Here is a 14,107-nt window from a genome sequence, read left to right as displayed (position 1 = left end):
AATAAAGACCTGTCTGGCCTGGAGAGTCTGCTCAAACATAAGCGGAGACTACGGAAACTATGACAAGTAACCCGGGTCGCGGCCCGCGAGTTTCCTGCCTCTATAGCTTCGGCGTAGAGGCTGTAAACAAGCAAAATTACACTCTCGAACCGTAATAAAGACCTGTCTGGCCTGGAGAGTCTGCTCAAACATAAGCGGAGACTACGGAAACTATGACAAGTAACCCGGGTCGCGGCCCGCGAGTTTCCTGCCTCTATAGCTTCGGCGTAGAGGCTGTAAACAAGCAAAATTACACTCTCGAACCGTAATAAAGACCTGTCTGGCCTGGAGAGTCTGCTCAAACATAAGGGGAGACTACGGAAACTATGGCAAGTAATCCGGGTCGCGGCCCGCGAGTTTACTGCCTCTATAGCTTTGGCGTAGAGGCTGTAAACAAGCAAAATTACACTTTCGAACTGTAATAAAGACCTGTCTGGCCTGGAGAGTGCTCAAACACAAGCGGAGACTACGGAAACTATGGCAAGTAACCCGGGTCGCGGCCCGCGAGTTTCCTGCCTCTATAGCTTCGGCGTAGAAGCTGTAAACAAGCAAAATTACACTCTCGAACCGTAATAAAGACCTGTCTGGCCTGGAGAGTCTGCTCAAACATGAGCGGAGACTACGAAATAACATATCACCCAAACGAGAAAGCCAACATGACTGCGGACTGTTTAGAAAACCATTTCATATATCATGACCTGCCTGAAGAGAACCATGAGCGATGGGTCGAGACTAGAGTTCAAGCTCTGCTCGCATCTGTAGACGACACCACGCTGGAAAAAGTAAGGCTATGTGACGTACGGAAATTAGTAAAGATAACTGAAATTGAAAAAGACTTGTGAACTTAACTGCATTCAAAACGAATGCCTCAGGCATTTTCCAAAAAGACAACTGGTACATGTGACACATTTATTTAATCACTGCCTTCGGCTTGTAGCATAGCCCCTCAACCAACTACATAATTATTTTTAAAACTACTTGTATTTTCATTCGTAATGTTTGGTATGTTTCCTTCTTCACTTTTGTCAGCTTTTTCTTTTAATGCAGTTGTGGGGCAGATATGTGGCCTCCCCTTCCCCCGCCAGCGTCAACATCTAGGCTTCAAGCGTTGCGTGCTTAAACACTGACGTAGAAGAGCAGACACTCCGTCAGCCAAGTCGTACACTATGAAGGTGGCAGCTGACACGTGCATATCTGCTCAGGCTATTTATTACATAACGTCTGTTATCTTGTCGACATTACGAGGCTTCACAGCACATCTACTGTCACATTAGTTTTACGGTGACCGCTGAGTATGGCTGCTCGTGAAACTGGGTCGAATTCTTTCTCACGAGTTGTCAGTGGGCCATTAGCTGATAGAAATCGAGTTAGGAGAGCTGTCGTGTGTGAGCATGTGTGGAGGGGTGGAGGACCTGAAGGGGCGTCAGTTCGCCTGTCACAAACTCTCCGAATGTAAAACACAGCAACACCAAGACAGGCCCTCATATCAGGTGCAAACCTGAATATTACGACATGACTTTTATGGAACACTCACGGATTAAGGCGTTAAGAAGGAACATAAAAAATATGACACATGTCTGCCACGAACGTGATAAATAAAAACTGTGAAAACATCTTCTAAAGCTCTAGGATTTGATACGAAAAGGAAAGAATGCACGGTATTCTAGGCGTCTCCAGCAAACAGACCAGCAACTACTGATACATACACATGCAAAATCTGGTTTTTAAGTTTGTTAATGCTTCTTTTGCCATATGCTATTTCATATTTGCAACGAATGACAGCGTGTGCCTTGATTATGAAGAGTGATGAAATGAAGCAGGAGTGGCTTACTCCTTGCACTTCTCTGGAAGAAGTTAGGAAACCAAGAGCCACAATAAAGGGTTAATTCCAGCACCACGATTCAATGAAGATGTTCCCAATAATCAAAACTTCGTTTCCAAATGCCCAAATATCTGTTATTCTCTCAGATCGCAAGTTTCGCACTCACACAAAACAATGCGAAGCTCTATTTTAATCTTATACAATATGCGCCAAAACATGCAGTACTGAAACTCGCACATCTGAAACGCGCATGTGCGTTTGTCGACGGGGCATAGCTCCAGCCGCACGTGTTCCCAGTAGTGAAAAGGGAATTGTGTTGTGCAATTGTTGGAAATGGGTCTTTCGACGAAGGAAAAAGTATTCATAGTTGAGTATTATTTCCGCTCATAAGGAAGTGGTGGCCAGACAACTCGCTTCCTTGGTTTTGAGCGACCAGATGTTATCGTCCAGAAACCGCTACACAGTACACGTCTGACGCTATGGTGTGCCGTCTCAGCTCACAGTATATTAGGCCCCTGTTGCATTGAGGATGAGGAAGGCAATGCTCTTACCGTCACCCAAGAACGCTAGAGGGACATGGTGATCGGACCACTTCTTCAGAATTTGAGAAGGTTCTGTCGTGCAAAGGGCCTTCACATGAATAGACAGTGGTATCAACAGGACGTCTTTTCATTTCAGTACTGTAATTTTGGCACATACTGTATTTTAATTCTTTGCATAATACATGAGTCCAATGACGTTGAAGTAAGCTACGACGCACACTACGCCCATACACAAGGAACATATATATATATATATTTGTGGTAGTAAACAATATATTACGGCTTATACACAAACGATACATTATACATAATATTAACACACCGTAAGAGCCCAACACAACTCCGGGGGAAATAACTTCCACGTTTTGAGAGGCTCAGAACAACATGGCCTAACACACAACATCGGAGCTTCACCTCTACTTGATATAAATTTTAGCTTTACCTGCTGATGGCCTGATGATGACCAAACGTGTAGCGGTAAGGAATAAAATTCAATCTGCGAAATACTGATTGATTGATTTTTTTTTTTGTATTGAAGGATACCTTAGCTAACATTATGTTTGTGGCACACAACAGGATGCACACCAGCAGACTTCGAAACATTTCCCAAGAACTGCGTATAACACATGCAATACCTCGTAATACGCGGCCACAACATCTCACATTGTTCGCAAATAAAGTAAAGCTCGATTTAAAATTTTAGCAAGTACAAACTAAAAAAAAAAACGTAACTTTTATTAATCGTTTCCATCAACATCCCAAGATAGTTTCAAAGATCGGCGACAAGTTGCCAATTTCAGCTCCGAATTCATCTTTGTAAATCCCATATAAGAACATGTAAAAATTTATATTAAACATGGAGAAGCAGAATATTTCATACTCCTTCAATGATGGAGAATGGAGTTACTTTTTCACGAACTGAACATTCGCACCGGTAATGGATATCCGCTCACCGTTTTCCGGAGACAGAAATTTCCCTATTAGCAGTACGTGACTTCTGGCCGAAACATGGAAATGCTGTCAATGTTGAGTGTGGTGTGAACAAGTAAAATTTCTAGCAGCTTAACACAGTTGCCAACACTTGATACACATTTCTCGTTCCCCATATCTGACATACATGAACAGGTGCCTTTCTAACTGCTGCTCCCCCCTCACCCCCCATTCCAAAAGCAATACGTAGGAAAAGAGCGACAACGGACTTGTTATTTTTGGATTCTGATCTGAACTGCTCAAGAACAGAACATCAACAGTCGGAGGGTCTGGCAGTGCCGTCTTCCGCAACCCAATGCGGTCCTACTTGAAACGCAGACTGATGAGGTGTCATGCCCTGTCTGACAGCAGCAGAATGCGCGCCAAACGAATATGCCATGTCCTGTCTGACAGCAGAGGTGCCAAGCTGGCAAAGACTCAATCCTGCAGAAGGGCAAGAACCAGGGCTCTTCTGTTAACTAATGTTTAATTTCCGGGGAGTACAGCCGCCTGCTAGTTCATCTATTCTATACTAATCATTAATAACAGAGTAACGGCTGAAACTACCCGGTGAAACAGCTCTACTATGCTAAAAGAATAAACTGAAGACCTTTTAGCAAACAGTGACTTGTCCACTCTGATCAATTTGGATGAAATTTGGCAATATGGCAAATTTCGTTTTCTATCGGGCAGTCTTTGTAATCTTAATTTCCTAGGCAACGGGTGTTAACAGAGAAGGTTCCCGTGACAACGGATTACCATGGGATTATTATTTATGACTTCCGTGACAACACTCGACTAGGCATACGATGGGGTACCCAAAACAAACGGAACTATTTTTTTTTTGTGGGTAGAGCNGAGTCCCGAAATGATCAAAACTTCTTTTCAGCGTTTTGCTGATGTTGCTGAGGTGAAGGAAAAAAACGACGGAGACGCTGTCAAGCATCTCAGAAGATGAATTTAGACAATGTTTTGAAAAATGGAATAAAAGACTAGGCAAGTGTATTAGTGTAAGTGGAGAGTACTTTGAAGGGGATTGAAGGTTTGTGCTTAAAATTTGAATAAATAAGTTTAAAAAAAATAAGTTCGGTTTCTTTTGGGTACCCCCTCGTATATGTGTACGTTACTGCGGAACTGGAGGTGTTTCCGTGGTAACACGTGCTCAGACAGGCAGTTACTGCAGATGCGAAATACAGAACTCTTCGGGACGATGTCTGGTATCACGGCCACCTAACAAATATAACCAGAAGTCAGCTCAGACACAGAAGAGAAGCAGAAGGCAGGAAAGTCAGACACCGAAGAGGTCAGAAAAAGTCAGAAAGCAGAAGTGAAACCTTTATTTTATGTGGTGTAGTGACAGTAACCTTTAGAGTGTTAGCATTGTTCATGGGCAACGAAGTGTTATAGTTACAGTAGGACTAGAGGCCTCCGTAGTCTAGAGGTAACGTTCCCACCTCATGACTCGTAGTACGCGGGTTCAAATACCCGGCGGAGGTCATCGAATTTTTAAGGGCGGAAAAATTCAGGGAACAAGTCCTCCGGGAGGGACTTTAAGCCGTGGGTCCCGTGTCGTAGCTTTACGGCACGTAAAATAACCTCATACCTCCAAAGGTCACTGAGCAAAATTGCGGACGTTTCCCGCCCAACAGCAGTCACTAATACCTCCGGTAGATGGGGGAAGCATTATAGATACTTCTCAGCCAGTAGAGCCGGTCTCGCTGGCTGGGTGGGACTGATGGTAAGCACCAATACCGGTAGGATATAAAGCCTGGTAGAAATCATAGAGGGAAGCACAATGGACCAATACAGGTCTAAGTGCATGGGGAAACCCACCCTCTCTAATAACTAACTAACTTACTACAGTAGGACTGAAAGTGTTATACTTATTATAGTTCCGCCTGTTGAAAATACAATAAATCTACTCACCGAGCCCACCCCGCGTCTAAGTCACCAATACACGTGACCAGAACTGCTCTCTTCATCACATCCATGGGGACGTTCAGTCCCCTTCCTCTCTGTTCATACCGATAAATCATTTCCGGTGTGTGGGAATGTTTCTTCATTCCTTAATCTTGCAAGCATCTTATCTCTTAATCTCATATTCCTGTAGGTCTACCAATATAACCTAATACCGGGTTGTAACAAAGTGTAGCCTTGTAGGTAATATAATATATCAAAGCATGTTACCACCGTGTTTCGAGTAAACCCTGAAGGTGCCGACAGCATGTTACTCCTAATCTTTGGTATCCACCTACAAGATCATATGGCGTCAGAACAAAGAATACATGTTGAAGCAAGAGGTGTGCTGGAGTCAGTTCACGACTCGGCCGAAGCCGTAACGAAGGTAAAAAAGGTAAAACTATCCCTGTTAACAGGCCGTGGAGGTCCACTGGGTTGTGAAACGTCGAGGTTCCCACATTTTGTAGACAATCGGCTCACAGATGTCGATGTATCTAAAATTAAGAACAAATATACCCTTGGCAGAAAGCCTGATATGAACTGTCTTCGGTCGCTCAAACGCTTGGATCGTGGGTTCGAATCAAACTCAAGGTATTTATGTCTGTATGCGTTTAATCTGTGTTTGTGTTGTCCTGAGTTTAGGTAGAGGCCTTGCGACGGGCTGATCACCCGTCCAAGGAGTCCCACCTTCTGTGTAAAAATGATTACGAAACTGAAGAAGAGGCCAGGGCCCAAGGGCTGTAGAGAGGGCCATTGATGAATGAATGAAAGAACAAAGCCTGACATGGCCAATCAATTTTGTATTAGTTCATATTATTGATATCCTACATTCCTATAACTGTTTTCTGCACAATGTCGTAAGTTTTCCTGCTTCCCTATAAAATTCTGTCCTTTCTTCTGCATGGCCTATCTGAGTCAATTGAGGTACACACACAACGGAGAATCTACAAGCCCCTTTTCTCTTCTGGAAAGTAGGCCACTGAAGCAGAACATGCGAACCCATAGTTACAATTTTGGCAGCATTCCTCTGATCTGATCACCTCAAATCCTCAAAATATATGCCTGCTTATATCTGCACTGTACTTATGAACACGCAATCGGCCTCCAGCTCTCAGGAGATGCAACTCCTAGCTTCTACTTTGGTCTTTGAGTATATTTATCAAAGCATAATATTCTGATCCTTACATAACGTAAGCAAAGTTTCCATTTGTGCTAATCTAGCCTACTCATTTGACACGCTAACTCACCGAAACGCGGCCCTTGAAACAAATGTCACGAGATCACGTCACAGTTAAATCTCTTCTGAAGTAGCCTGCCAGTGTACACATTATCCGTCCATGTAAGATCGTGCTACAGCGCGATACCATTGCATCTATAAGTGGAATGGACTTCCACGCACATCACGGAGAAACTGACGTCAAGCTCCCCCCCCCCACGCGGGGGGCAGGTGATATTCACGTCATTAATTCTGTGCACCGCACAGACACAGCCCTACAGATGCAGCAATACGGGCATACCTTCTCTCCTGCACTTACACCTTCAATTTCGAAATCACTGCAGGGTATGTAGAACGCAAGCGGAAGAAAAGGAATGTATACAGAATGTTGGTGGGAAAGCCGGGTGAGGGACCGCTATTAGGATCAAGACGTAGGTGGGAGGATTATACTAAAATGGGTCTTAGGATGGGATGGTAAGGACTGGAATCATGGGGCTCAGGATAGGGGCCAGCGACATGCACTTAGCACGGTAATGAAGNTGTAACCAGCAGCTCATATCCGAGATTTATATATTTAAGAGCATCCCATAGGGTACAAGGAAAAAAAGATGACGTGTCATCAACATCCGGGCCCTTGTAATGAAACTTCGGGTTCCATAAAATGTTGGGAAATTCTTGAGTAGCCGAGTAACGGGAGGTGTCTCAAGAAGTACTCAACTCCAGGGAGTTAGTCAGTTTGTTCGTTAATTCCGAAATCATTATCACCCTCAGTTCAGACCACAGGAAATATTCCGCTTTCAATTTCTTCTTTTGCTGAAGCTTGTCGGTATTAAGCAACATCACAGGGAAAACTTATCGTCAGGTAACTCTAATACTGGGATTGTCGTCCTGCTGTCTCCAAACCCTGAGGTCCTTCCGGGCATCTGCAACACATGTGAACTCCCCCACCAGCGGCACGCCACTGACGGAACTGTTCCCTGGGTTTGGTGCACGTGACCCTTCTCACAAGGCGCTGTGGGAACCGAACTAATCCTATTGATCCTACAGAACAAGACACACATCTCCATCTGCAGTCACCTGCTCATGATGGTTCCTCGCTCGCTGTTTTTCTACCCTGAAAACGGAAACGATACGCTCCTCCGAAACATCAGTTCACACAACATCTATACGGCGCCACATCCCAGAAGATGGCATTCTTCATAGTCACAGCAGTGAAAACTTCAAATCAAGCGAAAATCAGTTATAAATCCTACCAGTTCATTTCCAAATCATGCATATAACTACAAAAAACAAACTACAGGACGGACTACCACAATCAGCTTAACTGGAATATAACGAGTGGTACAAAAACTGGGTTCAAAAGTTCCCTTAAGATACCAGCAGACGAAGTAGCAGAACTGTGTCGTCGTTTCCCTAAGGTCATAATCGCCAGCCAGCATTTCACCATTCTGTTTCGCAGCATCTTTACACCCTAGGATTCAATCATCTTAATTTCACCACCTTCGTTATTGTGTCTCGTCGTGTCCTTACACGTCACGAATCAATTAGACTGCTTTCACCACAGGAATCAATCACTTTTATTTCACTACATGCCTCCATTATGTAATCTCGCATCCGTATAACCTATTAATTAATCACTCTGATTTCTGTTTCACCATATTCCTCCATCATGTTCGTGGCTTCTCATAACCTATGAATCAAGTCACCCTAATTTAATTACGTTCCTTCACTATGTACCATCACAACCTTACCACTTAAGAGTCAATTATCCTGAATTCAATACATTTGTCACAAAGTATCATCGTATCATCATGAGCTATGACTCGACTACCTTGATTTCACCACATCTCCGTATATATCCATGGAATTTTTTAGGACGCCTCTATCAACATTTTTATTTATCAACAATTCTCCATTTTGGTTCTTCATATCCTTACAGGCTAGGAACAAAACGTCCGAATTTCAAAGAATTTCTCCATTATATCTCGTCACATACCTTCATAATCGATGAACGGATCAGGAGTTCTAATCCTCGGAAGCAAGTCGTCGGAATCGACAGTGTTTAGAACACCTCGGGAACACATCTCACTAAATACGAGAACACCTGGCTGGCAGAATCGCCGACCAAACACTGAGAGTTCCGACTCTATTCACTATACACTAGACAAAAACGCTGGCCAGAGTTCAAGTCCGCTATTTTTAACGGCAACACAATGGTGTGCCACCTGTTACCAGTTTACAATACAACAACAACAATTTTTATTTTGTTTCCAACACGCTGCTAACAAATGTAACCTTCGCTGCTGCTACAGGAAGTCCCAATCGGTCTAATGAATACGTCAGGGTATATAACAAGCATAAAATACAAACATTGCTTTACAAATAATAGGCAACAGTTTAAATTTAACCCACGAGAGGAGAGTTATTTTGAGAGCAGACCGAGACAGCATCACTGCGGGAAATGGTAGCCTAGTCAGAAACACGTCAATTTTCGCGGACAGGTCTACGTATCACATTGCATTCTCTATCGTTTTGCATCTGTCGGTTGTCCTCGGATATGCAGCTGACAGAGGTATCGGCAGTGTTCGAGGTTCCCGTTTCTTTTCGAAAAACGCCGAAACAATCCTTCTTCCTTTCAAGAGTCGCAAATCAGTCCAACTATTTAGCGGGTGTGAATCCATCCCACGCCACTCCTGACACTGACTGCTACTGCTTTGTTCAAATGCTATATGGGTTCGGGGGCTCTTTCCCCGGGGGTAAAGCTGACACTCACCTAAATCTAGTGCCGAGGTCGAGAATGGTAGAGCTACACACCCACTCCCTCATATGTCTTCAGGACATAGTTCTTAATTAATTAAGAAAAGCGACAGCTCTACCTTTTTGTGAGGTCAACAAAATTCCGGACGTTGCATGTGTTCGGTAACTGTATTGTGGGTTTATGGAAAGACCTAATTTATAACCAGGCCAGTTCTGCCAACTGTCGAGGGTGAGGACTGGATTATTAATTTTGTGTACACGTACTTCTACTGTGCCGCGTACGTGTGGTGCCTTAGGGCTAGGCTTGTATACACACACTTTGCGTCTGTATTGACTACACTACTGCAGGTATGAACGCTTTATCTTAATATTTTATCTGTCGGGTATTATCGTCTGACAGATGGGTCAAATTATTTGTTCTGATAAATTCTTCGATTTTGTGGTTGCAGTCTTTCTCGTATGTTATGACTATGGCGATTCCTGTGTTTGTTTCAGTACAATCACAGCTCGCGTTGAACTAATTTCAGTTCTTTGCTATGTACAAGTTTTTCTCTTGTAGTACTAATTTGATTTTTTGCTGTCAAGATAGCTTTTGTGTTATTCTGCTTCCTTATTAGTCTATTTGACGTTGTAAGATACTAGCTGCCTCATATAGTGTTCTTCTTCTTCTTCTTCTCCTCCTCCTCCTCCTCCTAATTGCTCTGTTGGGATATCATCTTCAATTACTATCGTTTTACACCTTTTTTTTTGGTTTATGGGGTTTACTGTATTTTACGCCTCTGTTCAGAGGTGTGTGTAAAATCTGTTCATGTTGTTCCTTGTGCAGTAGTTGTTTCGTTTTTTTATTTGTAAATGTAATTCTTTGTTTAAGTTTTTGTATTTCATGTCAAATTCTGTTTCTAACTTACCTATGATGTTTTGGTTGATGACAGTCCAAAAGAGTTCTCTGTTTATTAAAGTATACGGGATCTAGGGAGTAGCGCTTTTTTTTATTGCTAGTGGGGTGGGACTAAGTCCCTTGTACTGCGGCCACTTCTGGCCTATTGTACCAGCCCCAGATGATAGGTGAGGGTGATTGTGGAGCAATTGGTGGAAGGGAGATTGGCAGGGGAAACCGAAGTACTCGGAGAAAATCTGCCCCAGCGCCACTTTGTCCACCACAAATCCCACTCGACCAGACCCCGGGATCGAACCCGGGCCTTCGCGGTGGGGAGCCAGCGACTAGCCGCTTGAGCTATGGCGCGGCCCGAGTAGCGCGTTTTGTTCACCTGCTTTTTTAATACAGGAATTCTAACTCGTTTGGACATAAAATGTTTGGGTTGCCATTTCTGTACGTTTCAGGAGATCACAGTGGCCTCACGGTTTCGCTCGCTCAAACACTGGGGTCGTGGGTTCGAAGCCCAATCGAAGCATGGATGTTTGCGTACATTCTGTATTGGTGTTGACCTGTGTAGGTGGCGGCCTTGCAGCAGGCTGATCCCCCGCCCAAGGAGTCCTACTGATTGTCGATATTGTCACGAGTATGGGGGTAAGCGTAACGAAAATAATGGGTTCAAGATAGGGTGATTGGACTTATTATCACTGTGGCTACAAGGTATATTATTTTACTGTCTCAGATTTGAGACTTCCCTTTTCGTCACCTGCTACGACTCGCTGGGTCACGGCGGAGGTACTCAATCCCGACTCCACATGGGTTGCATTAATCTAAGCTACAACATGTCTTCTTACAGAGGCTTCGGACGGACAAGATAGAAAACACAAGTCACGTGATTCCTAGTCAGCGAGTTCACTGGCGCGCTGACTGTTGCCTAGCAATGAGTTATGATATTCGCCCACTGAGACACATCTTTCACTGTTGCACGTGGGAACGTGTTTACCGAAATGTTGGCTAGAAACGCTTTGAGGAAATCCGTAAAACAGAGGCCATGGTTCGTCATGGACTGTAGCGCCCAAAAATTATTATTAGTTCTGTATTTTTCGCCGTTATTAGTTTATTTCAACCTCTTATTCGTACATATCTTGGAGTGATGGTCTGCTCTAAACATGTTCTATTAATATATATATATATATATCCGCGTTGAAAATCAGCAATTTCTGCTTTATATTTGTAAATTGGTTGATGCAACATGCATGACTTGCATAAACACTCGTAGAGATCTAGTAAGGCGACTGAAATGTTATGACTCATCACATACGTTAACTCTTCAGTGACACGACACGTCGCTTTGGTAATTTCGAAATTATAAATCTCTCATCACAAAAAACTATAATTAGCTACATGATGCCAGATATAACGGAAGGAGTGCAATGAAATTATAATATTTTCGTGCGACATTTCGGCCCATAACGTGTATTTGTTTAATCTGAAAATTAATAAACTCCGTGGAATATAAATACGTTTCCAAGTGTACCAAAATAAACTTCGGGGGTACGCGGTAGCGTAGTTGGTTGAGGGGCTATGCTACAAGATGGAAGGTCGCGAGTTCAAGTCCCGATGAGGACATTGGATTTTTTTTTTCAATTGACCTAATCCTTCCAGCCGCACTATGGCCCTGGGGTTCACTCAGCCTCTAACAGAAATGAGTACCAGGAATTAATTAATTAAATAATTTTCCTGGGGAGTAAAGCGCGGCCGGCGCGTAAGGCTGACAACCTTACCGCCATCTTTGAGCCTATTTGTCTAGAAAATGTGGGACCCTCAACTTCCCATAACCCTACAGGCCTTCACGGCCTGGTACAGGGATAGCTTTACTTTTTTTTTTCTTTACCAAAATAAACTTCATGTATTGAGCTATTCAACGACCAGTCAATTCTTCGCTTTCCAACATTTCACTCGCACCCCCCAAAATCACCTGCTCCGTAACCTTTTGGCAGATCTCACGCTTTACCTTCTAACTGAACTGTCATGACGTCCTTCCCTATAAGGGACAGAGTTAAACAAATTCCTCCTAGTACACAACGTCGCGGAGTCACGCCGGAAAGTCACGGGTTCGATTACCGATGAGGTCATTGAATTTTTCAATTGGCCTAATCCTTCCAGCCGCATTTTGCACTGGGGTCGACTCAGCCTCTAATAGAAATGAGTACCAGGAATATTCTTGGAATACTCTTGGGGGTTACGGGCGGCCTGCACGTAAGGCTGACATCACCGCCATCTCTGACTTGATTGTCTAGAAAATGTGGGAGCCTCGACCCTATGGACCTCCACGGCCTATTACAGCGATAGCTTTACCTTTTACCCTTCATACCAAGTCGCGAATACATGTGGGGGTGTGGAGGTGTAACTTCATATATTCTGAACCTCGGCATATTTTCACGCATTTCTCGTTTCTCCCAGATCATGTATTTGGGTTTTTTTGTACTTAGTTCGAGACTAATTTCTTCACTGAGCTGCTGGCCTGGTCTGAGTTACTGTTTACGGAATTTATGTAGGCCTATTTATATTTTCATATAATAAATTAGTGTCATTAGCATAAACGCGTGATTAAATGCATTCATTCGCATCCCTCCCCGACTGTTTTTGGTATTTTATGATTAAACAGACAGGTAACGCTGTCCATGTGCTTACTTGAGCATCGCCACTGAAGTAAAGTGCTAGAAACTCCAAGCCAACTTTAGGTAAATTCAGCTGCAAAGAAAATTCACAATACTTCCTCACATTATCTTCAAAGGATCACGAGTAAAAATGTGAAAGCCTGTTCTAAACATCAGTATATCACACTTAATGCCATCTATTGACAGAAATGCTGTATTAACAACTACCCGACCTCTTCGGCTGTGGCATTATTAACGCAAGTATGCCGAGCAGATATAATCATCTAAAGGCATGCAAATGGCTATTTGGGAATTAGACTGAAATGAGAGGTCAGCGTCAGGCCTCGGACGCTTTACGCCGAGCAAAGAGCGCCCGCTACTCACTGTACTCCTACGGGGGGCTCGGTGAACCCAAGAGGTGGTGCTGGTAAGAAGAAAAACCTCTTCCCTTTCGTGAATCGAAGTCCGATTCTCTAGTCGTCAAGCCCATAGCCTGGTCAGTATAGATACTGACTTAGACGTGTCTCAATATCAGATTTCATATCTTTTGACACCGCAAGCTATGCAAAATGTTGGCATGGCCCTGTCTGTATCACTATATAGTATTACCATGGCCCTCAATACAACAAATTCCAAATAAATAAACCAAAGTTACTGTATTAATATTTGTTTATTATTCTGTATTTGCAATATGTTTCGAAGCAGCTGGATCATCAGGAAGTTTTCATGATATAACACATGTTATTGAATTGTGTTTCTAATATAGAGCCATATAAGCAATTATATTAATATAAATTTCTTTTCCAATTTCTACGTCTCTTTATGCTACTAAACTGTAATATTAGTCATAAAGCTTAAAACGTTAAAACATTGTTTAAAATCTATCAGAATGTTCAAATATGTTTTAATTAATTATTAATTAATTTTACACTGGAATTATTTTTAAGTAAAGTAAATGTGCGTGGCGATATGTCGTAGAGTAGAGGGTAGTTTTTATAATGGAAGGTGGTGCTGTTTTTAGTCCCTTACGTATATGTTATGTGGGTAATTGTTACGCCGCAGCGACAGGGGGCGTGAAGGTATCCTCCGCTGCCGCCACGGTTATGCCGTGAGTCGGGGGACGTGGAGGTATCCCTCCTCGCCTCCACTTGTTCATGCTGTAATGAGTTAACACCATCATCCCTAGCTTACCCTCAGCTAGGATTCTCCTCTTCGGGGTTTCCTTTTCGGTAACTGCTGCCACCATCTATTCTCTGCTCTTTCAATTGT

General features: G+C 43.2%; 1 protein-coding gene across 3 annotated transcripts in view; it reads right to left on the bottom strand.

Annotated features, from left to right (window-relative positions):
• LOC111865309 (AMP deaminase 2) overlaps nucleotides 1–14,107 on the bottom strand; it is a 117,909-nt gene that overhangs the window by 78,262 nt on the left and 25,540 nt on the right. Inside the window, exon 1 of one of the 3 annotated variants that reach the window (XM_023853214.1) lies at nucleotides 8,544–8,683. The exons of the other annotated variants lie outside the window; for them this stretch is intronic. Coding sequence (XP_023708982.1) covers nucleotides 8,544–8,631 — 88 coding nt within the window. The 5' untranslated portion in view covers nucleotides 8,632–8,683. Of the gene's footprint in view, nucleotides 1–8,543; nucleotides 8,684–14,107 lie in introns of those variants that run through there. 3 annotated transcript variants of the gene reach the window in all.

The sequence above is a fragment of the Cryptotermes secundus genome, unplaced genomic scaffold, assembly GCF_002891405.2.
Source record: "Cryptotermes secundus unplaced genomic scaffold, Csec_1.0 scaffold3651, whole genome shotgun sequence".
Classification (NCBI taxonomy): domain Eukaryota; kingdom Metazoa; phylum Arthropoda; class Insecta; order Blattodea; family Kalotermitidae; genus Cryptotermes; species Cryptotermes secundus.
This window is presented reverse-complemented; position numbering and strand designations above follow the sequence as displayed.